General features: G+C 30.2%; 1 protein-coding gene across 1 annotated transcript; it reads left to right on the top strand.

Moving 5' to 3' along the window:
* Positions 1-263: 263 nt before the first annotated feature.
* On the top strand, positions 264-27,102 carry LOC142321695 (uroporphyrinogen-III synthase-like). The gene is made up of 4 exons (XM_075359987.1): positions 264-702; positions 9,144-9,338; positions 15,248-15,504; positions 26,852-27,102. The coding sequence occupies exons 1-4, from the start codon at positions 504-506 to the stop codon at positions 26,972-26,974; spliced, it is 774 nt and encodes a 257-aa protein (XP_075216102.1). The 5' UTR covers positions 264-503; the 3' UTR covers positions 26,975-27,102.

Genomic DNA, 27,102 nt, shown 5'->3' with positions numbered 1-27,102 from the left:
TTTATTAACCTTCTTGTTTCCAAACTTGTTTTATGTTACACCAAAAAAAAAAGGAATTAGAGTTTAATAAACTGTTATCGTCCTTATTAACCTATATAAAAAATAATTTTACAAAACATAATGAAAAGCTTAAATATCAAGCCAATTTGAGCGAAAAAATATATTTTCAATTAACTATAATATACACACAGATATAATCAGTAGATCTGAATTTTGGTTAAAAATAGGAGTTAGGTGTGGTGGAAGAACAGATGATCTTGCAATAAACAACACTTGCAACACTTCCAATTTGCGAGGTTATATTATACTTGCGCGATTATATTTATTTTCGAAGGTTTTGTTTGTATTAATGATAATAGACATTCACACTCTAAATAATCTCCAGGTCGAGTTTAACTGGGAATTGTTATTAACATGCAAATTTAACGGCAACATATTTTTTTCAGTTTCAGTTTGAATTGGTTTTAGGTTATGAAAAGTACACCTAAATTGTCAGTTTCACCATGAAATTTGGTAACAACGTTTTAATATTTAAAGCGATTTCTGCTGAAGCCAGTGATGCTGTGCATAATTCCAAGGACCCTTATCAAGAAGTATTAGAAAATTTAAATTTGAACGTCAGACTAGTTAGCGTTTTGGACTTTAAATTTACAAATCTGGATACACTTAGAAGAAAATTAGAATCTCCTGAGGATTATTCAGGTAAAAATGATAATGTATAATTTTTTTAAGTTGAACAGTATTGTTTACCCAAGTTTATATTTTAAGAAAAAATATATTTCTCACATAGGTTTGTTTAAAAGCAATTAAAAGTTTGGTAATTCTGAGTAATTACTTAATCATCCTACATTTTTTTCATACTTTAATATGCCATAATATATATGCTAGGGTCAGAAAAACATAAGATCTAGATGTCGGAAAGCAGGTTTCGACAGTGGGTAACCAGTGCAAGGTCAAAGTCCTTTCTTTTTCTTGTTTAGCTTCCGGGAATTACCGTTCAGGTATTAATTCAGAGGATGATATTTATTATTGTAAATGAAGTTTAGTCTTGTACAGTCTCAGTTTGACAATTCCTAGATGTGTGGTTAATTTAAACCCAACCACCAAAGAACATTAGTACCCACAGTCTAGTACCAAGGTCAAAGTCTGTGCCACATTATCAGTACTCTAGTGAATTAGCAGTATGTCTTTTATGTTGACCTGTTCAGATTGTAATCCATTCTGAGGTTAAAGTTCTGTAGAGAGAGATAAGGGTTAAGGTTAAAGTAAAATTATGGTTAAGGTAAGAGTTTTGTGGACAGAGGATTAAACCATAAACTAACCTTATTTGGCACCTTTGTAAGATGATTATCCATCATACACATGACTAATAGCAAGAACATGTGGTGGAATCTCTCTGTAGCAACTATATTTCTGTTTCAGTCAAGTGTCGTATGAGATGTTAAATATTTCCATACCTTGGTCACTTATCCCTAACCTCTCTACAAAAGCCGAACTTTAACTAACTGTAACCTTGACTTTAACTCTTAACTCTACCATTAACCTTAACTCTAACTCTTAACTGCACCTTAACCTTAACTATAACCATAACTCACAAAACTGTTAGGAAACAACTAAGAGTACTGATAATGCCATGAAGATTTGAGCTTGTATAGGTCACCTGCTTTTTGACATTTAGATCTGTTTTCATGATCCTAAGTATATCTACTATGTTATAATAAAGTATGAACCAAATTGAAGTTTATCAAGTAATTGCTCAGAATTACCAAGAATTTTAAGTATCACAGTGCTTTTAAATTTATAAAAACTATTTTATTGAATTTCTTTGAAATATTTGATGTAAAATATTTTTATGTGTTTAATTAATAGCAACACATACAGAATCTATGCCTTGGCCAATCATATCTACAAAAATTTGTTATTTGATAACAAACTAGAAGGGTAGAAAGCTCTTGAAATTGAATTTTTAAAGAACAGATTTATGGTGTAGGCTTACTCTAAGATAAATCATACGATCATCAAATGTGTGTGTGATAATCTGTTTAATAACAATAGTATTAAACAATCATTCCAAATAATATATGTATATTTTTTGGGTTCGAGTCCCCATGTTTTTAATTCATATTTTTTTCTTATATGGAAATATAACGCAGTTGATTTTTATTTTTTATTTTGAAGTGACGTGCTACGGACCACCATGTTGTTAGATTTTTTCTTCCTTCAGTTTTTTATATATATAATTAATTAAACATGGACTTTTAATTATGAGTCAGGAAAGCTTACCATTGGGCTACTACCATTGGCTATTGCTGTAATTGTAGGTATACAAATAAAACTATTGAACCATTCAAAAATCTTTAAATGAAATTTACTGGAAAATGGAGTACATATTGTTATGTAGTGGGACTTATTGTTTTATTCAGTTATAAAACAAACAAAATGATATTTAACATACGATGTCAAAAGCAGTGATTAATGTTATGATCTTTATACAACTATTACCGTATTTACCTTTACTAACAAGGGCAAGCAGTTGACATACAACAGACTTTACCCTTTTGCATAATGGAAGGAGGGGACACACTTTAAATCCAAAATAGCAGCTTAAATTTTGGAATAAACTACATTTAAACATTTTCAAATGCTTCAAGTAGCTTATCTATATATCTGCAGTTACAGTAGTAATGGTAGTAGCCCAGTGGTGAGCTTTCCATACTCATAATCAAAAGATTCATTTTTGATTCTCCATGTTGTTTGTTTCTTTAGCAAACAATATATATATAAATATATATATATTTACATACACGCATACACACACTAACACAGATGATTTGTATATATATATAATTTAATATCTATAAGATTCTAGAAAAAAGTTATGAATTTTATGTTTGCTAATTTTATTATTTATTTGCATATAAAATAATATCCTAAAATTTTTTTTTGAACATATGGGAATATTGGTCACATGGGAAATAAAGGATTAACAAATAGGCAACAAACAAGTACTCTATAAAAAATGAAAAAAATTAAAACAAATAAATCTGTTTTAATTTTCTGTATACATATTACATACTGCACGATGATAATTATAATTAAGAAAAGATAAATATTAAAAAATTAAAAAAACATGACTGCTGAAAAAAGCATTTGTGACAAACATCTTCCTTTTTTTTCTGGGTTGGTTCCATCATGTTTTTGTAAATACTAACAAATACCCAGTTTGAATTTTGAAAAGCAGAAGATTGGTTGTGAAGATATAATATTTCCGAATAGCTGTTATTTATTAGATCCAGAGTGTACCTGTTATATGCAAAAGTTAACCTTCAACTTACTAACAAATACCCCATTTGAATCTTGAAAATCGGAAGATTGTTTGCAGAGATATTATAACAGCACCCCATTGTGCCTTTGAAAATAGCAATCCAGGGGCATCACGTTTGTTATCAATTGATGGTGATTGGTGTAGTCTTGTGACGTGTTTGCATCACCTCATCACTCTATCCTCACATGTAGTCCCCCATTATTATTAGAGATCTTTATTAAACAAATTTATTTTAAATTTATTTAATATTAGATTATTTTATTTAATGTAAATTTAATTCTATTATTTTTTGTAATATTATTCAACTATTGAGCTGCTATGGTGGAACATACATACATCCTAAATGCATTGCACACCTTTTTGAGCAGTTATGTAAATGAAAGAAAGGGATTATTAGTTAATATTAAGAACACACTTACATGATCAAACATACTGCCCATCAAAAAATCATAAGATTTTTTTCTTAACTGTTTATAAACAATAAATAATAGCAGAAAAAATAATTATAAAATTTAAAGTAAATAGTCGGGCATAAAAAAAAAATTGGTTTCTGTTTTAAGTTTTCTGTTTAGAGACATTAAAAAAAAAATAGATTGTAAATAATCTGCAAAGAAAATTGTTATTCCAATGACCCCAAGTCCAAAAAATCTATTTTTATAAGACGGTCGTTGTGTGTACGTATGTATGTTTGTGGCCTGTATTTTTCCTTGTAAGTCTGGACCACTTTCGGGGAAAGGAATGCATTAAATTTTTGTAAAAATTAGAAAAAGGGGTAGGGTTGTTTTGATTGCAATAAAATTTCAAATCTTTTCGAAGCATTTGTTGTCTTACTGAAGTGGAAGCTTTTTTTTTATCAAGATCACACACAATATTTTTATGTAAAATTCACCCCTACCCAAAAAATGACTGTACATATTTTTTTTTAGCTATATCTTGCTTGAGAAAAGGAGTTAATAGGAGTTTTTTTTTTGAATCTATATTTTCCACATCAGTAGGATTTCAAACCGCTATAGAGCTTCTTGTAAACCACAGTAAGTTTGTCCATGAAGCGTTTCCATAGTCATCACATTTTCGCCGGTGGGAGCCTTTATTCGTTCAGTTACTTCTTCGCTGTCGTAGTGTGTATGTTACCATGTGTAAATGCATTACATTAGTTTAGCGAAAACATCCTGTTGTGTTTGTTTACGAAAATTATCGGCCGTTACAATTTTTTAATTTTTATATTTTCTGTTGTTAACGGATTGTTTCTTTAAATTAGAAAAGTTTAACGTAGGATAGTATTATAATTGCACTGTATTTTCATGGAAGGTAACAGTAGTGGACTGCACTAGAAAAAAATTTGGGGGCGTAACTTATACATAGCCAAACGATAGAAAGACGTGTTTAACGTTTTAACTTAATGACAAAGGAGGCACGAAGTGGACCGATCTTCTATACAAGTCTGAAAACGTGTTGCCTAAGCTACGGGAATTTCACTCAGTAGTATTCAACAAATTTTAAAGGATAACAAATCCCGATAAAGGCCGATTTTTTTCCTAAAAAAAAAAAATCGTGTTATTAAAACATACCTGTAATTTACGCGGACGAATTCTATGTACATGCCATTCATATCAAACCAATATCGTGGAATGACGACTGATATCGCTACATAACTGCTCCAATTTACAAAGGCTAAATGCATTTCGTAATTGCTCGCATTGTTCATACCGGTTCCGAAAATGGTTTGTTAAGAATGCATTTCTTATATTTAAATCTGGTACGAGCGGCGGGTAAAACAAAAATTAATCCCTAATCTTTTCTGTAACTCGGTCATCTTTATAGATAATGATTTGTGCCGTAATGTACATCTGAACCGCGCTTTGAATTCGAACACGCAAAAAGCAGACGTGATCTGTTAACTTATACAAAATAACATGTTATTTACCGGTACAATGTTGAAACCAGAACTGTACAGTTTATGTATATGCCGCGTGTTATATTATTTAAAATCGATTCAGTTTTAGCGGAGAAAGAACACAATGTTTTGAGATTGCATCCTTGTTCTCCTGAGTTAAATCCGACTGAAAAATTTTAGGCGCTTTTAAAAGAATATGTCGCGAAAAAAAGTTAATTTTAAATTAAGTGATGCTATTGCAGTAATAGAACGTCGAGCGAATTCAATTATGAATGCCATATGGAAATCGAGGCGCAACCATGTCAAGAAAATAGAAACCTCATATTTGTCTCGGGAACCTTTAATTGATAATTTCTTGAAAATGTCGTTATTACTTAAATGGCGATAGCAGTGGTAGTGATTTAAATACGGGTGACGATAAAAGCGATGATGAGTTATCAGGAATTGAAACATTACGATTTGTTTTGGTAAATAGTTCAGTACTTCAGAGCATTGTTCGTAGGGGTTTTTTTCCGGGACTGCCGTTAGGTATTGCTTCAGAGGGTAAGATGAATGATTTGTAGCGTGTGATAATGCCATGCCTGACCGGGATCGAACCCGGGACCTCCGATGAAAGGCCGAGACGCTACCACTCGCGCCACGGAGGCCGCCATGTTCGTAAGTTGTACAATACTTATCGCACCATTTCTTTGTTCTTTCTTGCTTTTTACATTCTTGCTTCAACCACTTCCCCTTCAAAATGATTGTGGGTGCAACAAGCTCTGAAATATTTTTACCCGACCCACGCTAATGCTCTGTCGTACAAAAAATATTTTTTTAGTTAGAATTTTTTTTAATTTTCAATCTAAATTCATCTGAATGTTTATACTTATAGCATTTAACATGTAAAAAGATTATTTTTTTACAGTCCTTGTTCTTTTGCATTTCTAAAAAAAAAAAAAAATAGCAAAAACATTTCACCCCTTCCTAGAAAATTACACTTTGTTCTTTTAAATTATTATGACTGTATCTTTGTATTTTTTTTAATTTTAAAAAGTTCCTTTTTTAAATTTATTATCATCACTTAAAGATTATTTTCTTAAAAATGCTTTTACCGAATGCTTACCCTTGAGTATCATAGTCCCCAAAATGAAAAAAAATTTTACAGTATCTCAGAAGTTTTTAGAAATTAAATGTAGAATTAGTGAAAGACAAATATTTAAATTATTTGGATCTGGAATTATTTCACTGTTGGTATTTTATTTACATCAAATCTAGTTTAACTATATCATGATGAAGATAAACAAATGTCCATAAGTACTTTACCAGTAACCTATCGTAGTAATTTGTTCTTTTGGATGAAGAACTTAGTACCATTTTTTCCTATATGCTCTTATTAATTTTTGTTGCTGCTGAACTCTAGCACAATCTAAAAGAATGAACTGAAATATTTTTCTGCATTCCCACAGCTTTTTCAATTTGAAGAATCAGCAGAATGGAAGTGATTTTTATTTTTTTAATCTATTTTTATTCATTTTTTCAGTTATTGATAAGTTTTCTATTTGTTTTCATTTACATTATGTTCAAAATTGATGAAAATTGTTCTCTTTAAAATCAGATCACTTTTTCGATGTAGTTTATGTGTTTTGTTTTTAATTAAAGCTGAACTTCTCAAATTTTTATTTAATTTTAATAGACATTATTTACATAAATTTTCTCAGATTAAATTCACTACAAGTTAACTAGAAATGTTTATTTGTTTATCGGTAAATTAACAACATTATTTTATTCCAAACCAGAAAAACTGTATTTTCTGACAAAACTTATTGGTGTTTTACCACATTTTTTGTAAAACCTAACTGAGAAAGAGGTTTTATTCAGTTTCTTAGTTCGAAAACCATAAGGAAGCATCAAATTTTCCCTTCGATTTGTATCCCAGGAATTTTAGAATTCTACATTCTTGTTGTTGAGAAGTCTCTGTGGAAGTATTCACGGCACTTCTTTCTCTATTTTTACTTAAATGATCTTTCCTTTCTTGACAGATTTCCTTTAAACTTCACTGTCTCATTTGAGTAGCGCGTTTTGTAGGCCTACCCATATTTTAATTATATAATAATATAAATAAAACATTATACCTGGGATATTATATTAAATTATAATATTAATATTAAACTAATATTATATTAACCCGGGACCCAGGGGTCCCGGGTTCGACTCCTGGTCAGGCATGGCATTTTCACACACGCTACAAATCATTCATCTCATCCTCTGAAGTAATGCTTAACTGTGGACTCGGAGGTTAAACAAAAAATAAATAAAAAAATATAAATATATTAAATTTAATGTGTACATAGGTACTAGATACCACTGAAAATTGTGAAATAAAATAATTTATAATAAACAAAAATAAAAACCAACTTCAACAAATAAGTCGGTGCCAGCCAACACAGGTTAAACAAAAAAAAAAAAACGTATGATCTTTATAATAAAACTCCTATTTCAAACAATGCAAGATTAGTAATTGAAGTTTTTCTACAATAAAATGAGATCTACAAAAATATAATACAACAGTGAAATGCAACATATAAAGATACGATATAAAAAACTTTATAGATGCTTAGGTACATATATTATTACCAAGTATATATACTTTTGGGAACTTAAGATGAGGTATGATTGTTAATGCTTTCTCTTATATGCTCTTGAGAATCCATTTTACATGTGGGAATTCCATTTAGCTGCCTAGCAGTTGGTTGAGGTACTAACTTTATGTAGATTTATGTTTAATTTATGTTGACTGACACAGACTTCAAAAATAGTTATTTGTTGCAAATAGTTTTACTTTAGTTAATAAATAAAAATATAACTATTTGTAAGTTTTTAGTGTTATTATTTGTTGAAGGCGCATTTTATTTTTGTGTTTTGTAAATTATTTTATTCTTGTACTTTATTTAAAAAAAAATAAAATTAATCAAACATTAACAGTTACCTATTAAGAGAAAATATATAACTTGTTAAAGGTAGCAATATTTGATTTGTTTAAACTTTTATAACTTATATTATTTATAATTTATAAAAAATTATAACAATAAATGATTAATAGATTATGTTATAAAAATAATTTATTGTTAAAATTTTATTACCAAGTACCTCTGTATATTTAGCAACCTACAAACTTTAAACTCCTCTCCTGTAAAATCATAGAAACTGACAAATCTACATATACCATCTAGTGACAGAATTATGGTTTCAGAAGTTAGAAATCTACTGTATTTCCTTTTTTTATGTTTTATACTACTACCGGTTGTTGAAGAATCATGAAGTACTGTGATTGTGCTAGGAAAGTTAACTTGAACCAATGTAGGTAGAGTGTGAAGAAGCTGGTACAAACTGAAGTGCAAATAGGATGAATACTTTATTAGCTTTCTTAATAACATCCTAAAGCTTGCAGAAGAACATTACCTTGTGATATCACAATAATCATTCTTTTTAAAAATAGATATAGTTTATAAGAGATGGAAAAATTATTAACATCTTTTTACCACAAATTTATCTCTTCCTACATTACTTTTCTTCATACAAAGACTAATTAGAAGTATAGTTTATCACCTGGGTGCAATTATTTAATTATCACCTGGGTAAAAATCTGGGTGCATTAGCTTATAATTACAAAAAAGTAATTAACTATGTATTTTATCTCCTTCCAAATTCTTGTAACCATTTTTTCTAATAGTATTTATTTTAATACAAGATTTCAGTGATGTCTTTGTTTTTGTATATTAAGGTGCTTTAAGTATATTTTCTTTTGGGTATGGTTTACCATCTAGCTATTGAATGCTTTGTGTATATTAGTGCTTAAAAATTTATTTTGCATTGCATTTCTTTTATTCAAACCTCTTGTTAGTTTTATTTAGAATAATAATATGGTATGACTTTTTTTTATAGCTCTAGTCTTTGGTAGTCCACGATGTGTTTATGCTTGTACAAAAGCAGTTGAGAAACTTGATTCCAAGTGGAAAAATCGACCTATATTTGCTGTAGGGGAAACTACCGGTCAAATTTTAAGCGATAGATTTGGTGTTACTGCTGAAGGTACAAGTTCTGGATATGGTGCTGCTCTGGCTCCTATTATTTTGCAGCGTAATTATTTTTTATCAGTTATTGATTAATTATATTATGATTATATTATGGTTGATTAGCTTTAGTAATTCTCCATTATCTCTGTTTTGGTTTTAATCTCAGAATTTGTTTATTTATTTATACAATTTTTATAAAATTTACCTAAATTCTTAATTATTTATATAAAATGTTTTTGCCTTATTCTCCCTATCTGTTTTTATCTTTAAACTTCCTTCTAGTGCTAAATTAACTAATCTTGAATGATGAAAGATATAGATCATCGATTTAATTTTTTGTAAAAGATTCTGCAGAGACTTCACTCAGTTTGAATCTTTTCAACCTACCCAATTTTTTTTACATTCTCTTTAGTTCTTATTTTATAAAATCCTTATTTTTTCCTTTGTAACATTCCATACATTTTTTTTTTGCTGTTCATAAATATATCTAATGATGGAAAGTAGTCTGTTTTAGGTATATTACTAATTATCTCCTCCCTGTGTAAATTTTATGCTTACATAAATAAAATACTGTCATTATAACACTGAGTAAATAGTATTTTAAACAAACTTTTAGTGAAAAAAATTAAAGAAATCAAGTACTATAACTTTTTAATGTTCTCCAGGTCATCCTATTTAAAAAAAAAAAATATAAAAATGATAAAAGATTTAAGATTTTAAAAAACTTAATGAAACAAAAATTACAAAAATGATATTTCATTATTTCAATAGAATTTTTTAATTCCAAGAATAAAAAAATAATAATTCTGTTTAAATATTTTTCTTGTTATTATTTCACTTTCTTTAATTCTTTTACTCTGTTATTTATTTTCAAATATGTTTATTATTTCTACCTCAATTTTATTTTATTATTAAAGAGATATCATAAAAACACTTAATATCTTTTTGTTTTCTTCTTGAATTGCTATTGTAATTTCAAAATTTTCCTTAAGTATATTTTTGAACAATTTAAAAGGTAATGTGATTACATTACATTGGAGCATGAAGATAAATAAATGAATAAATAAATCCTACTTCATATTCTGGACTTAAGATAACCTGATTCTTATGTAAGTTGCAGTTGTTATTATGGAATTATATAATTATTTAACTTCAGGAATTATGCACAAGACTTGTTGCAGTAAATATCTTGTCTCATTCTAATCATATAACTTCTGTCCTGGAAGAGTGATGTGGATAACATTTGGCAGGAATTGTTATCTGGATGTATTCATTCAATTTGAAATAATTTAAGATTATTCATCCAGTCATTTTGCTAATATTTTGTGATTTAGTTGGAAGATAAGGATGTTATTTGAAAATTAGATGGAGTTAAGTGAATGGGAAATGTATTGCTGTATGTTCAATAACTGAACCATAATTTTTTTTATATTTCATATATGTTCATAACTGAACATAAGTGAAAGTAGGTTATTTACATTTTTGCTAAGATTAATATTTCTGATAATTTCCTAGTTCATGTGTTTTACAGCAGCAGCAGAAGAAAAAAGTTTATTTGTGTTTTAACAATCTAGTAGTTGATAACATTTTTCACTGGAGGACTGAAGGAAACTAAGAAGTGTTTCCTTAAGAATTAAATTCAGAGGTGGCAAATGCTACTTGGAACCATTTTCGTAAAATAAAGTTTCTAAAAAGAAGTAACAACTTAAACAATTTAAACAAGTTTTAGTAAAAAAAAAATTAAAGAAATCAGGTACCATAACTTTTTAATGTTCTCCAGGTCATCTTATTCTAAAAAAAATATAAAAATTATAAAAGATTTAAGATTTTAAAAACCTTAATGATAAAAAAATGACAAAAATGATACTTCATTATTTCAAAAGAATTTTTTAATTCCAAGAATAAAAAAAAATATTCTATTTAAATATTTTTCTTGTTATTATTCTACTTTCTTTCAATTGTTAGCTTTGTTATTTATTTTCAAATATGTTTATTATTTCTAGCTCATTTTTATTTTATTATTAAAGAGGTATTACATACTCTTGTGACAGATTGATTGCAGGGTGTAGTTCACAAAATGTAGAAGTGAGTAGGAGAGATTCCAAGTCAAACTACAAAAGGAAGAAGGATTATCAGTCAACTCTGAAATAGCAGTTAAGGAGTTGATGTAGTTAGGAATGATGATTTTGAAATGGATCTTCAAGGGGAATTGTTAGATAGTTAATTGGACAAATAATTTATTTAATGTAATGTTTTAAACTTTTGAATGTTTTATAAATTTTGTTGTGCAGGTTTACAGTTAATAAAGATGTAATAAAGATATGCATAATATATTAATGTTATTTGTTTGCTTGATTCTTTACTTGTCTCATACATCTAATTTTCTCAGTTTTTTTAAAAATAATTATGGATTTTATGAATTTTTTGCTTTAAAAGGAAATGTGAGGAGTTTTGTTTTGGGGAGTACGATTCTTATCAAATAGTATTTTAATTTCAAGATTGAATTATTTCATTTTTACTTCATATTAGCTTATCATAAATTTTAAGTTGAAAAGTTATTAACTTGTTTTCTGATGTTAAGCATATAATAGTCTAAATTAAGGTATCTGAATAAGTATATTATTATTTAGCTACCAAGTTTGTCTTATTTGAATCTACATTTACAGCATACTTGAAATGTTGAATAACCTCTATTTTTTTATTCTCTAGACTCTAAAATTAAATTAGTTTATTATTTACATGTATGTTCATATTATTTGTTATTATATATTTTTAATTTGTTATTTATTATTGAATTATATTATTTATTTAGTAATGTTAGTCACTAAACATTTTTCAAGTGAATTTTTAAGTTAATATTAATTGTTCGTAGATGTATTGTAAGAACGATTTTATAGGAGATGAATATAGTTTTGAGTTGTACTTTCTTTTTTTATTCTAATTAACAGAAAGTTAAAGGAAAGGTAAAGTTCTAAATTTAAAAAAAATATAAATATTTGTAAATTATTTCACAGTTAAAAAAAATTCTTTAAATTTTTTAATTGTGTATCTTAGTCTTGTTTTAATTTTTGTATAGCAGAAAGAGAAAGAGGAATTTTAACACTCTCTCTCTCTCTCTCTCTCTCTCTCTCTCTATATATATATATATATATATATATATATATAATTACTTTTAAATATATGTAATACTGTTAAATTCATTATAAGATAAGTATCTTGTTTACAGATTTTTTTAAAATCTAAAAATCAAAAAATACTACATTTTAAACATTTTTTTTTTAATACATGTCAGGAAACATTTAAAATGATATTGCTTTAAAATTAAAACTTTTTTCAGCTTGCCTTCAATGATAAATTGAGAGTTGTTACCACCAAAGCACCTATGCTCTTTCTATATTTAATTGTTTTGCAACTGTTACATCTTCCAGCTGACTCCCTTTTCATTTGTAAATTATCCTATTATTATTATTATTATTATTATTCTTTTAACATCAGATAATGCATTAGTTCATGTATACATCCTGCTTTTCAGAATGGTAGCAGTTATATTTCAGAAATCTGAGGGCTCTTCTGTGTTGTGCAGATTATTTAGCGGCATCAGTTCATCTAAGAAGTTTCATAATTAAGATATCATCTACTCATTTACCTTATTTTTGTTTAAATCTTTCAGAGCATTATAAACTTACAATCTTTGAAATATTTTTAAATTTCTTTTCTTTTCTTTCCTTCCTTCAACTCATCTTCAGATAATTTTTTTCCATCTGACTGTCTTCCAGTTCATTACTTACTTACATTAGCTTTCTCTTCTCCTTCTAAAACACATTTTAGGTGAGATCAAATGTCTGTTTAACTGATATTAATAGACTTTTGCTATACTTCCCACCAGATTTTCTTTTATATGTTAAATTGACCTTTCCATCAATTGTTTTGTTTTCTACTCTTCCTACCAATTTGTCCCCTCAATCTTTTTGTTGCCCTTTGACCATACAGTTTTTTTTGTATTTTTAATATTTCTGAATTTGGCCTTCAGTTATAAACATTTTTCTCCTAACTTTGTGTGTCTTTTTGTCCTTCTTTTTGGTTTTTTTTTTTCTAATTTTTATCCTAAGTTAACTCATCTTAATTATTCTCATTTCTAAAGCCATCCATTCAATTCTTACAGTAACAAGTTTTAACATTTCTTACAGAATTGTAAAAATGGAGTTTCTTTAACTTAACCTTTGATTTATTATTTTTTCTTATGTACCATTCATGTTCCTCGTTTCTATTTGTAGGATTTGTATCAATTTTTATATATGAATTTACTTAATGCATTTCTTTGTACAATGTTTCTATTGTGATGCTTGATTATTCTTAAACTATTCAAAATATTCTTCCTTCATATTTTGTGGTTCCCATTTAGAAAGTCTAATATAGCAACTTAGTCTCTCAAACTGATTTTAAGAGAGGTCCTTTCAAAATTTATGTGACTTTTAAGAATAGCCATCTGTTTCATAGTGGAGTAGATTAGTTGAATGCTTTATAGACACAAAAAAATTTTTATTGGCCAGAAAAATGGGATGCAAGAAAATGTGACAAAGCAATAAGGTGCAAGGAAGCATTTTCTATTCCTATTGGAACTTTCATCACATAATTTTATTTTTGTAATTTCATAAATATAACAGTAAATTCCTACAATTATATTGTATTCTGTGGAAAAAATCTTCCTACTTAAAGTTTCTCTACATATTAGGAAAGAATAACTGCCTAACCATTGATGTTATCTGGCGTCTCATGATTTGCCTATATAAAGATGTGTCTTTTTCATTAAAAATCTGAAATATTTTACAAAACAAAGAAATTATGTTACCAGATTATCATTATGTCCTTAATTCACTCCAAATATTACACTTTGTAAACAAAAATAATGTAAAACTATGCATTCATTAAGTAAGAAAATTTGAACAATTCTTCTTTTTACTAATACATTACAGTAATAAATACAATATGTAATAAATAATTCAATCCAGATTAAAATTTACGTGACTAGGTGAAAAAAGACAAGATCTTGTTTGAAATTGAAAATGTATTCCAATCAGTTGAAGTTGTGTATAGCAACAAATTGAATAGACTTTGAATTTATAGAAATTGCTGGAATTAGAAATGTAAGACTATCCTGGAAATTGAAACTAATTTAAAAGCCAGATTATTTTGGTCAGTTGAGCCAAAAACCAAAAGTGCTGCTTTGGCTTTGCATTCAATCAATTGTGCCTAGATTTAGATTTTAGAAGGAGGTAGGAAGACCAGGTTTACTAATTAAGCACATCAACAACTAGTTCTTTTTTTTACCATTGCAGAAGAAACAGAGTCTCTAGACGCCAGTATTTTGCATGAAGCTATGGCACAGCTACAATTCTCATGTTACAATCTAAGAAAGAAGTATTTGAAAGATATTAATATGTAAATGTTTGAGGAAGGGAGTAAACCATCCTGTGGGACTATCCCTCTGATTTTGGTAGTTTATTGACTTGCCCAAGACACATTTCATGCTTAATATTTGGAAAAATATGTTAAAAATATTGTTCAGATAATTACTTGTTTAAATTATGTGTATTCCTCTTGAACATTTAATTTTGTTCAATCTTGAAGTGCCGTTTTCTCTTTTAAAGCCGAAAGATAGCCAGATTATCTTTCGGTTTTAAGCATTTTAGTAAGATAACATTCTAGGCTACAGCAATAACTTGGTAAGGCTTTCATAAAATTTAATAGGTATTTGCTGCTCATTTTAGCTGTTTAAATAAATATGTATTAATTAGATTTTATGATCATGTTTCATAGTCCTGCTTATCAGTATTGAACTAACTCCCAAGAAAATAAAAGATAAAATCAGTAAAGAAATTAGAATATGATTTATTTAATTAGTAGATAATTATTTAGTGAATGGTGTTTGATTACTGTTTTTGATTTAATATGATTTTATTGTTTTCTTTTTAGATAATCTGCAACGGCCAGTTTTAATTCCTTGTGGTAACCTTAATAGAGATGTAATTTCAACAATTTTAAAAGATAATGGAGTTTCATCTGATAATGTACAAGTATATGAAACTATACCTCACCCTGATCTTGAAAGTAATTTGAAAAAGGTTACTGAAGATTTCTCATTTAGTGTAATTATATATTTTAGCCCATCAGGAATGAATGCGACAATACCATTACTTAAAAAATTTTCTATCCCTCTGGAGGAAATCAAGGTGTGTATAATTTTACTGAGGCTTTAGGAAAATTATGAATATATTTCAAATGCTAAATTGTGGTTTGTTTTTTTTTTAGTACATACATACACTTGCGTGCAAATTAATCCAAACACAGGGAATTTTTTTTTATTTCTTTGCTGCGGTTACACTGCTTGACCACACCCATTCTTTAAGTTGTCTGTGCAATGAGAGGTTATTGTTCTTTGGATATTTAGCAATTTTTATGTTACAAATATTATTTTGTGAAAGTTTATTTCATTTTTTATTTCAAAACCAAATTTTTGTATTTTTTGTACTATATATATATATATATAAAATATGTAAATAATAATAATGCCCAAATATAATGAATATAAAGAATGTATAATGTTGCCCAAGAAAGCATTCAAAAATTGTTTTTCTTTCTGAGCATACCAGTATGACACAACAACAAATACCTTCTGATTGTGGTGTTGAACTAGGGACAGTGAATGCTATTTTAAGAGAATTTAAAGAAACTGGTTCCTTCACCTTAAAGGAAAGCTAAGTGTGGCCTTAGAAGAAAAACTACTCCAACAGGATCGGTTATTGGTGAGAAAAAGTAAACTTTATTCAAATTTATCTTCTGCAAACTTAAATTGAGAATTAGCAGCCAATGGAACAGATTTACATATGACAACTGTTAGATGCCAACTTCTTGCAGCTGGACAGAAGGCTTGTCGACCAGCTAAAAAGCAGCTTTTAACACCAGCAATGTGCAAAAAAGCCCTTATGGCCCAAAGAACATGCAAATTGGACCAAAGAAGACTGGAAAAATATGTTTTCTGACAAGTCACATTTTTATGTTCAGGAACAAAGGGTTCCATATATTAAAAAAGCATCAGATGAAAATACATCACCAGCTCATATCCAACAATCAGTTAAACATGCCCTGAAAAAAATGTTTTTGGGTTGTTTCACATTTGAAAGCACTTGTTCATTACTTCCAGTAGATGGTATATTGAAAAGTGTTTGATATATCAAGATTCTGAAGGAAAGTGTTGTGACACAACTTCAAAACAAATTCGCACAAGGCAATAGAGTGTTCTAACAATATTTGGTGCCACACCATGCTGCCAAAAAAGTGGAAAAAGTTTTTGAAGATTGAAGTGCCCCCATGTCCAGACGACTCCCCAGACTTAACCCAACTGAAAGTTTTGGACACTTTTGAAAAAAACAACTTTCAAATATGAATTGTGCCATAAAAATTGACCTTATTAAAGCAATAATATCAGTATGGTTTCATGATAAAGTAAAAAAAAAATATATGTATAGTACACTTTTTGAATCAATGCCAAATCATGGACATGAAGGGATTAAGAATAAAGGAGGACATAATAATTACTAGGTATTGTACAAGTATGATTTTTACTTCCTTGTATGAAGTAAAGGAAGTATTATGATTGTGAAAAAAATTCAATTTCTAGATTTCAACGGAATTATCTGTTTTGACTATCCCTGAATCCATTTTGACTAGTTTCGGCATGACGTCTGTATGTAGATATGTATCTCGTAGAACTAAAAAACGCACAATGATTAGTCGTAGGATGTTGAAATTTTTTATTTAGGACTGTTGTAACATCTAGTCGTGCACTTCCCCATTTGATTGCAATCAACTGAACCAAAAGTGTCCAAAAAAGCACAAAATTAAAAAAAATGGATTTTGGACATATTTTTAACTGCAGTAATAAGTTCTCATTAAGAGTTTTTCAACAATATATCATTAGTGGTACTTATTTTCATTGGTTCCAGAGTTACAGCCAATTAAAATTTTAATTAATGAAGTATTTGGATCTTAGGAGAAGGCACATTGATTCGAATCAGAATTCATCTACTTTTATTTTTTAACTTTTTTTTAATTTATATATATTGATTTATTAATAACTTATAACCTCTCATAAAAGAAGTTTTACGATGAATAATAATTCAATAACAAAAAAAAAGAAGAAAAATATCAGAATTTTTAATGAAATAAAATTTTATATATTTTTAATTTTTAAAAAATTTGTAAATGTAATTTAATAGGCATACAAGGAAGTCATATATTGTCCACATCAGATTTTTTTTCTAAATACAGTTACTTTTTATTAAATAGCATCTGTGTTCAGATTAATTTGCATCCTACTGTAGATGCTTTTTCTTTAAATTTTGTGTTACTGCAATTTACTATTAATAAAATATAAATTATCTTTAAATAATAATATATGTTACTTATTAATATTTATGATTTATTTTATAATTAAAATTTTCATTTCAAATTCTGTTATCAATGTAGAGCTTTTAAGTCTTTTGAACTCAGGTTGCAGTTCACTTATTTTACTTTTTTAATATATATCATTTAATAGGTATATATTAGATACCAACAACTAAATGATTGTTGGTGACGCATCAAACATAACCAATCTCAACAGTTACAAAATTGTCCCATGCCTGCCCTTTACTACGAAAAATGAGCATCGTAATAATTTCTCTTAGCCTTTTTTCACTGAGCTAAACAGACATTTGTACATCAGCATTTGTATATTCAGTGTTATAAGTACCCCTTTACTATATTTATCTTAGAGAAACCAATTTGTCCCTCTTATAATGTTATATGACAAATAATGTATCATATAATGAACATCATTACTGTCTAAAAAAGTAATTCTGACTATTACCACTCAACTTTTAACAAACCTGTCTATTCGTTTCTGTGAAAAAAGTGATTTGTATTTTCTACTTCTATTCAGGAAACATTATTAAAAAAAATATTAATCATAAAAAATAAAAAAAATATATTTTAAAAAAAGAATTAATGGGATTTTTCAACACAACAGTTGAGTTAAGTAGTTAAGAAAGTAGTCATTTCATATATCTCAAACTTTTTACATCCTGTAGCAAGCTGTTATGATGAAAAACTGTTTAAAGCAACTTTACAGCATTAAGAAACATACTAATGCATGATAAAGCACATGGGATAAATATATGTTACCATTAATAACTGACATATGGATACTAACAAGACCAGTATAACAGACCTGAGTAATGGATTCCTGCCAATTAAGAGGAAAGTAGTAGAAAATATAATAATAAGAGGAATCCAGAAAGGGACTAAAAGAAACCTTTTTAGTAAAGGTAACAGGTCCATTTAACAATCATCCTTTGTTTTACTCCCTGCTGACATACCAAAACTGATGTTCCATGAGAAGAGTTACTGGACCCAGGTTAGGAATGCATAGAAATGAAAAAGGTCGGTTGATTGTTCTCACACTCAACTGGGGTCTGGTTCTGCAAGTAAACAGGATAGGTGTATAAATACTGTGGAGAAGACCAGGTGAAATCAGTTCTGCAAGATGTGAGTCTGTGAGAGAGTTCAAATTGAGAGGTTATTATGTCAATTTGGAGCTTGAAGCAAGAATATTCTATGAGGAGGTCAGTGAAGGAGCAAATTTTTATTGTGTATGTGTTTAACGCGATTAAGGTGACATCACTAGCAATTCCAGTGTGGACAGTACATGAAAACAAGAAGTGGTTCAGTGAGTTGCTGTTAGACTATAAGTGAAAAAGATAATGTACTAAATTTCATTCGTAGATTGTTAGGGTAGTTTTATTTGTGAACAGCAAAAGTATTTGCAGTAAAAGAACTTTATATTTTCTCATCTATTGTACTATTAATACAAAGACTAGTTGTTAAAAGGTGTTAAGATTAGCGGTCATGTTAATGTATTTTGCCAGTAAGATTGAATTCTGGGTTTTCAATATTTAACTACCTGTGAATAAATCCTGATGATTACTTTAAATTCTGTTTTGTATGTAAACACTGAATATTGTTATTGATGTTATTGTTGTGGTTACTATGATTATTATTTGTTTATTATTATTGTTTACTGTTCTCATTTTTATTTTTATTGTGAGTATTATTGTCGTTCATTATTTTTATTATGTTCTTAAGCTAATAAATTGTAATTTTATAAAAATGTTCAATTGTCAGTCTTTCAATATCCTGACTGAGCCATGAACATGCGACTATATTTACATCACATATTCCCATACAGTACTGTGCAGTAAGTAGTCTATGATTCTGTTCTGTGTCATTATGTTAAAAATTGTTGTTGAACTTCGCAAGAATTATCCATTCGTTTAGTAGATTTGTTTATTCTGTTTAATATTTAATAATTTATGAAATGCAAATTACTCTCCAAGTATATTTCTTAAAATAGATCTGAGTAAATCATCATTTTTCTTAGGTTAAGATAGGTTATTAGTTTATTTTGCTACTTTTTAAAACGTACACAGTTTCTCTTAACCTACTCATTTAAGTCCCTTCTGACTACAGCTTAAGTTCAACATACTTGACAATTATAATTTTTATGCATGCACTCTAGTCAGATTCAGTCATGTACATCATGTTGGTCACCCCCCAGTAACTTACTAAAATGTAATTTTTTTTTTAAATATTCATTTCATATTAACAAAAAAAAACCATGAAACAATTTACCAGTGAAATGCTTAATCCATATAAACAGTTTGGCTAATTGCATTAATTTTAATAAAACTATATTTATTTTGTTTTCAGATACACTGGTTCTTAAAAAACACAAGTGAATTCTTAATATTACTTGAACAAGATTAAAAATAGAAGATATTGATTGCCTTTATAACATTTTAAACCTATTTTAAGAAAGTATGAGTTTAATTTTACTGATTCATATACAACCATGAACATCTGAATTCAACTTTTGTTAAATTGCATGTGTACCAGTTAAAGAGATTTTTCTGTTGTGACAAAACAGTAATAACCTCTTAACTTAACAGTGGTAAACTGCTTGTTTGCTGTTAATCTGTTAATCTTATATATCCATTGAACACATAACCCAATACACTGCAAAAAAAAAATGCTATTTTTTAGTAGCTATGGTAGTTAGCAAATTAGAGCCTATTTATTTTCTAAAATACTCTTGATGAGACCTTTTTCTGGTCGCAGTCACAGTATAGGATAACTTCATGCAGTAACAGTAAACAAGTACTAAACACTGATATAGTGTGCCATAAAAGATGGCAATTATGTCTAAATTATTGTATTTTTAAAATAAAAACAGATTAAAAAATATGAGAAGCAGTGGAATTTGCTATTACTTCTGTGTTAAAACTATTTAAGATAACATTTCTATAACCCTTTCAGTGCTAAATCAAAAATAGTAAATTTTGCCTTCAAACTTTTTGTTCCGTATTTTAATGTATAAACTTGATAGACAATATATTTAAAGTAAATACTATTGGCATTATATATTTATATATTGTTGGCTCTTATATTAACTCCATTGTTGGCTCATTACAAGAAGAAAGAAACACATGTTTTGCATAATAAGCTAACTGTTGCAACTTCTCACTTCCCCTAAAGGGATTACGATTGTGTCGTTAATATTTTGCTGAATGACCTGCTCCCTGATGACACTATGATGGGTGAGATTTCCCCTACAAGGCAGGATGTTCCCAGACATGTCCACCAGGTTGGTGTAGTGATGAACTCATCATCACAAATCAGTGATCTCGAAGTCGAGAATTCTAGGATTCAAATCCTAGTAAAGGCAGTTACTTTTATACAGATTTGAAAACTAGATCGTGGATACCAGTGTTCTTTCGTGGTTGGATTTCAGTTAACCACACTTCTCAGAAATGGTCGACCTGAGACTGTACAAGAATACACTTCATTTACATTCACACATATTATCCTCTTAAGTAATACCTAATGGTGGTTCTGGAGGCTAAACAGAAAAAAAGAGATCTTTCCAGACATGCTTTTAGGGATAGATTGGCTTGTTTTGGCTTGGCTGATTCAGGTCTGTGTCCGTGGCGTGACATATTAGATGACATACCTGTTGTGTTTTATACATCTGTCATCAGTATGATGAAAGACGATTAGAAGTAGAGAGGCAGCTTGGAGATATTGTGTCTACTTTAGATTTAAATGTTAACTGGAAAAGCCAAGCCTAATAGTCAATTTTGGAGAACTTCATGAAATATTTGGTTCTTCAGCGAGTTGCGGAGGATGTGTAGGATGGGGAGTGGTAGTTGGCGTTTTCTTGTCGCCAAGACAGATGTTCCGTAGTTATGTTTTTGTTTTTCTTCGGTTATTTTGGGATGTTGTTTATTTTATTTTATTAGTTGGACTATAGCTCAAAATTTAAATATTTTATTTTTACTTAGTTTAGTTCATTTGAGTAGTTTTTTTTTTGGTTTTGTTTTGTGCTTATTGATAGTGCATTCATAATATCATATGTAAGCATTTACATCGGTTGCATCCTGATGGAGGCTAAGCTATTAACTGTCAGATGTTATTCAGTCTGCAAGTTCAGAAGATGACTTCCAGTAAACCCCGTCAGAGCTAGGTATTGAAGAGGTGGCATGGTGACTGGAATCGTCACATGGCAGGATCTTCCATTTCAGGGTCATGATTTTCCCAGATGTCACACTCCTGAGAACAAACTGACTTGTTAAATGTGATAAACCCTGTATTAGGAAAGGCTGGTCTATCCTTGCTCCCGGCGAACCAGACCAGGGAAAAGTAAATTTTATGTGTGACTCTGTGATGGAACTGCAATGGTAGGCGGCAGGTCTATCCTCGTTCCCTATGGACCAGACCAGAAGTCCAGTTGAAGTTAAGTTGTGTACTATTTAAAGAAAGAGGAATATTAGGTTTAAATTACCATATTTGTGATCAACAAAAATTTTTGTGTGGTATGAGTTTGTGCTGAAATTAGACTTGTTTATAAAGTTATGACATTTACAGTCACTCACAGCTAGTTAATTAAAGTATTGGAACAGGCATGGGATTAGCACTTTCATAAATTCAGTTAGCTAGTTCTGAGGGCAATAATGTAGGACAGAAGAGAGATGTCCAAAAGAAGCCTGCAGCAAAGACAAAGGCTGAGCGATAAATTATTGATGTAAATGTCTACTGAGGCATTTGCATCGATGACATCCGAACTGAAGCCTGGCTGATGACTGTAATATGTAATCAGTTAGAGGTCAATGAGACGACCTCTGTTAATGCCAATCAGGGCTAGGAACAGGCCTTAACCAAAGGATGCCCTCAGGGCAGTATTCTGAGTTCCCTTCTTTGGATCATGGAATTCGATTCGATTCGATGTTGCGTTTGAGGTTGCCATGTGGTTGTCGTGTTGGTTATGCTGACAACACGCTGCTACTGATTGAAGGGGATTCGCGTAACGAGGTAGAGTTCCAAGCTGCTCGTGCTTGTGAGACAATCCGATGTGGAGTCACCAACATAAGGTGATTTTCAGCCCAGAGAAAACCACAAAGATGTTGCTTAAGAGTTGATTGGCTGGTACCCAACGAATCCAGGTCTAAATGGTTAGTCTCCCCATTCAATACGTTACGACTCAAAAATACCTGAGTGTTATCCTTGATGAGAATTTTCGGTTCAAGGAACATCTACAGTATGTAGCAAAAAAGGCCGCTGATGCTGTTTATCAAATCCGTAGTCATTCATCTCGATTGGGGGTTGAATTACCGTACCATAATATCCTTTACAAAGGTGTCAGCGAAGCTATTAAGCTGTATGCTGTGCCTGTCTGGGCTCACCGCATGACTTTTAGATATGCGGATATTTTGCTGCAGGCCCAGCGATTCCTCTTGCTGGCTGTTATAGGTGGTTATAGAACAGTCTTGTGGGAGACAGTCTGTGTTATAGCTGGAGTCAAACCAATAGATATCTTTGCTAATGAGTGAGCATAAGGAATGCTACATTTCCAAGGTAAATAACCTATTTATGTCAGAACAAAAGCAGGAGATTGAAGACTGGGGCCTTGTGGGTCGAATCCCCCACAGGTCGCTACATGCATGGTGTATTTCCTATAGTGTCTGATTTAGGTGCGATCGGATGGGTCTTCCCCAATTGGTATATCACACAGTTTCTCTATGAGCATGGTGTCTTTCAGACGAGTTTAGCGAGGTTTCATTTGGTGGATTCAAGTCAATATCCAGGTTGTGGGACTGATGATACAATGAACCACGTCCTCTACATCTGTCCCCGATACTAAGTCGAACGTTCATGAGCTATTAGGGAACTTGAGAGAATACATTCCTTCCTGGATCTCCATATTAACTGGATGATCTGTGAGAAGTGGTCTATAGTAGCTGGTTTTCTTCGTGCCCTTGCGGTGTGTAGATCTGCAGAGGGAGTTTAATCGAGGTACTCGATCATGGTAGGATCTCGAGTGGCTAGGGTTCCGGCTTAGGCATTGGATTGGTTGGAGTTAGGCGCATTAGCATCGTGCCACAGTTATATTGGTATTGTTTCGGATTCGCTTTGAGGCTTCTGTTGGTGGGGGTGGCCGCGCCACCGGGATATGTTAACCCATGCCACCTGGGGTGTGGCTTCCCTCCGCAGGTGGAGGTGCGGGATTTGTCCTTGGCTCCTGCGTGGACCGGAATGAGGTTGCATTCCCCTTGTTAGGTGATCTAAATTGGTTGACTTAATTGGGTATAGGTTGAATTTCTATGTTGCGTAAAACATAATTTTGATTGGTATGAGTGTTACACTGATTTAACTTTAAATTCGTTTGGTTTTTAGGCATTCACAGTCACAAACGGTGTTGTCAAATCTTTATTAGGCATGGGGTTCGCACTTCCACGGTTTTGGTCAGTTAGTTTGAGGGAATCATGTTAGGTTGGATGTGAAGGTGTCTATTTGAAGCCCACATGGAGGTGAAATTCAATATGTATTTTACTGATGCAAATGTCTGCTGAAGCATTTACATCAGTAGCATCCTGACTAATGACTGTGAGATGTAATCAGTTAGAGGGTCTAAAGACGTCCTCCAGTAAAGCCCCTCAGGGCTTGGAACAGAGAGGGTGGTGTGGCGACTGGAATCGCCACAGGGTGGATGTCTTCCCCAATGGGGATTGGGATGTTTCCAAACATGAAGAAGGACCCGAAAGGATGAAAAATTTCAGACAAATCTAAACGGTTGTAATAGCCACAGATGACAAGTGCTAAGTGCTTTTGAATGATGGCCTGGAAAGTGGATCAAGTGCTTTATATATTGGCTTTATATATTTGCTTATATTGTGGAGCACTTTATATATTTACTTTATATTAAATATCACAAAGTTTATTTGTTTGTTTGAAACACTCTCAACAACTACTTTACCATTATTATAAAAACATGCTCAATTTTAACTCCTTTCTGAGTATCTTTGATTGTATAGTAATTACATAACCTTCCACATTCCCGTTGATAGTCTTTTGTTAGACAAGTTGTTTTAGAAATCAGCATGATATTTACTACTTCAATTAGCTAGTTTTAAACACTTTAAACTGTTAATAATTCTTTTTTTACATCAGTAAACATTTATTTTCCAAGATGTTAATAGTAAGACATTTTAATTTTAGGTTTTATGTAACCATCAAATTTCTCCTTCAGTCTTGTTGAAGATCCAATGAATTATTTTCTTTTAATCTGAAATCAATTCATTGAAATTAATACTAAAAAAATAAATTTGTCGTGTGATTTCAGAGGTTTCAGAATTTGGCAAAAGTAGAATTCTTAAGCATTCATGAATCTCTCTCAATGAAAAAATAAGTTACAGGAAAAATTAAATTGTCTAAAACATGACTCTTTATCTCATAAAATTAATTTATTAAAAAATTTATTTTATTTTAAGACTACAGTTAAATAATTATATATGAACCCAGTCCAAAAAGTAATGAGGCAAGAGCAGGTGTTCAAAAAACTATTCTGAATTTACATTCACTTGTTCCTTTTCAAAGTAGTCTACCTTAATTGGAATACACTGCTTCCAGCGCTTGACCCACTTTTCAAGCATAAAATCCAGGCATCATTTGAAAATATTTAGCATTTCTTGTCTGCAGCTTTTACGTGTCTAGATTAATCTCACATTTTTGCCCTTTCTGGCAGGATTTTCTTCACGTTTAGTGACAGTTACCTTATTATCCAAAAAAAATGTTCCTTCCTTTTTGTAACAAGCCAGCAATTCTTTGTAGACAAATACACCACAGTACTGCATTTGGTTAGGTGTTAAGAGCCATGAAACCCAGTAACAAGCAATGCATTTCGTATGTATCTGCTAACTCAGATATTTGTTATGCTTTTCGACATATGTAACAGTTTCTTAATTGTCGCACACAAATGATGACACTTGCTGTGTTCTCCATAACAGCATTAATTGACTTGCTTGGTTGACTTGCTCTTGCTATGTCTTCCACGCTCTGTTGTGCGGCTAGAAATGCAACATACCAATGAAAACATGTTGCATGTGACACACACTTTTCACTGAATGCTTATTTCAACATTTTGTACTTTTCGGGAAATGATGTTTTTAAATGAACACAACTGAATCGCATAACATTGATGAATATTTTTCTCCATGGTAGGTTATTAGCCAGCATACTTCATCCAAATGTTCACTGACAGTCAATAATTACAACACTCAACTTGAAATTGATGTGAGATATTTCCCGTATCAATGGGATGCCACATTGAATATCAGTGTGAGATGTACGTATGTATAAGATATTGTATTGTTTATGAATTTATTGAATGAGGTTTATGTTATAAAAAATGTAGCATTGAATATTTGATATTCACATTGAATATCAAGGATGAGAGTGCATTAATAGTGATTGAAAAGAGTGTCATGAGGAGAGCTCTAATCATAAGTACTTTTGATTGAAGAACTAATCAGAGATAAACAGCTATGAAGAATAAAAATAAATTATCAGATATTGAATGTTCTTGGTGTTTGAGATATTGCGCACTTCTCTGAATCCTAAAGAATATTGTGGTTACAAAATTTACAGAGAATGACAGATGGAAGGATCCCAAAAACTAGTAATTAAGAATTTTACTGACAGATCAAGGAATAGATAAAGGCCTAAGAGTTGACGGTTGAAGGACTTGTTTTTGAGGACTCAGTCTTACATGTCTAAAACTAGTTGAAAATGGTGAGGAATTGAAAAGAATGGAGATGTATTATAAAATAACACAATGTACACAGGACTGTAAAAGTGGAGGAAAAAAATAATATTGTATTTAATTTAATATATTCAGATAAGATCAGCTGCTATATTCAGAATATATTCAGCTGCTGTAGTATTCTTTTTAACACATTTTCAGTAAATAAATTTGGCTTTAGTTATAGGTTTATAATGTTTGTACTTATTTTTTATATTTCATTTTGTTTGCCAGCATTCTTTGAATTTCATTGTGTACTTTACTGCTATTCGGTATGCAACTGACATTTTAATTGCATGATAACACTAATTTGGAAATTTTTTTTGATAATATGATCTTTTTTACAGATTGTTTCAATAGGGCCTACTACAGAAAAAGCATTGGAAGATTTAGGTTTTAAAGTCAGTGCTACTGCTGCAAAACCAACACCAGAATCTTTAGCATCTGCAGTTGCTTCAATTTTAACATGATTGTAGGGTCTCATTTGTTATTTATATAAATATATATATATATATAATCTATGTTTGTATAGGATATTATATATAATTTATTGAATGAAATTTATGGTATATTTAAATAAATTTGTTATCAAAATTTA

The sequence above is a fragment of the Lycorma delicatula genome, chromosome 1 (genome assembly GCF_047948215.1).
Source record: "Lycorma delicatula isolate Av1 chromosome 1, ASM4794821v1, whole genome shotgun sequence".
Classification (NCBI taxonomy): domain Eukaryota; kingdom Metazoa; phylum Arthropoda; class Insecta; order Hemiptera; family Fulgoridae; genus Lycorma; species Lycorma delicatula.
The sequence above is the reverse complement of the archived record's forward strand: the minus strand, read 5'-3'. Positions and strand labels throughout refer to the sequence as shown.

Excerpts from the sequence above, each read along its gene's own strand:
- LOC142321695 (XM_075359987.1), top strand. The coding sequence starts at position 504 with ATGAAATTTGGTAACAACGTTTTAATATTTAAAGCGATTTCTGCTGAA. Across the intron at positions 9,339-15,247 it reads GGCTCCTATTATTTTGCAGC|ATAATCTGCAACGGCCAGTT; the intron begins GTAATTATTTTT and ends TTTTCTTTTTAG. Across the intron at positions 15,505-26,851 it reads TCCCTCTGGAGGAAATCAAG|ATTGTTTCAATAGGGCCTAC; the intron begins GTGTGTATAATT and ends TCTTTTTTACAG.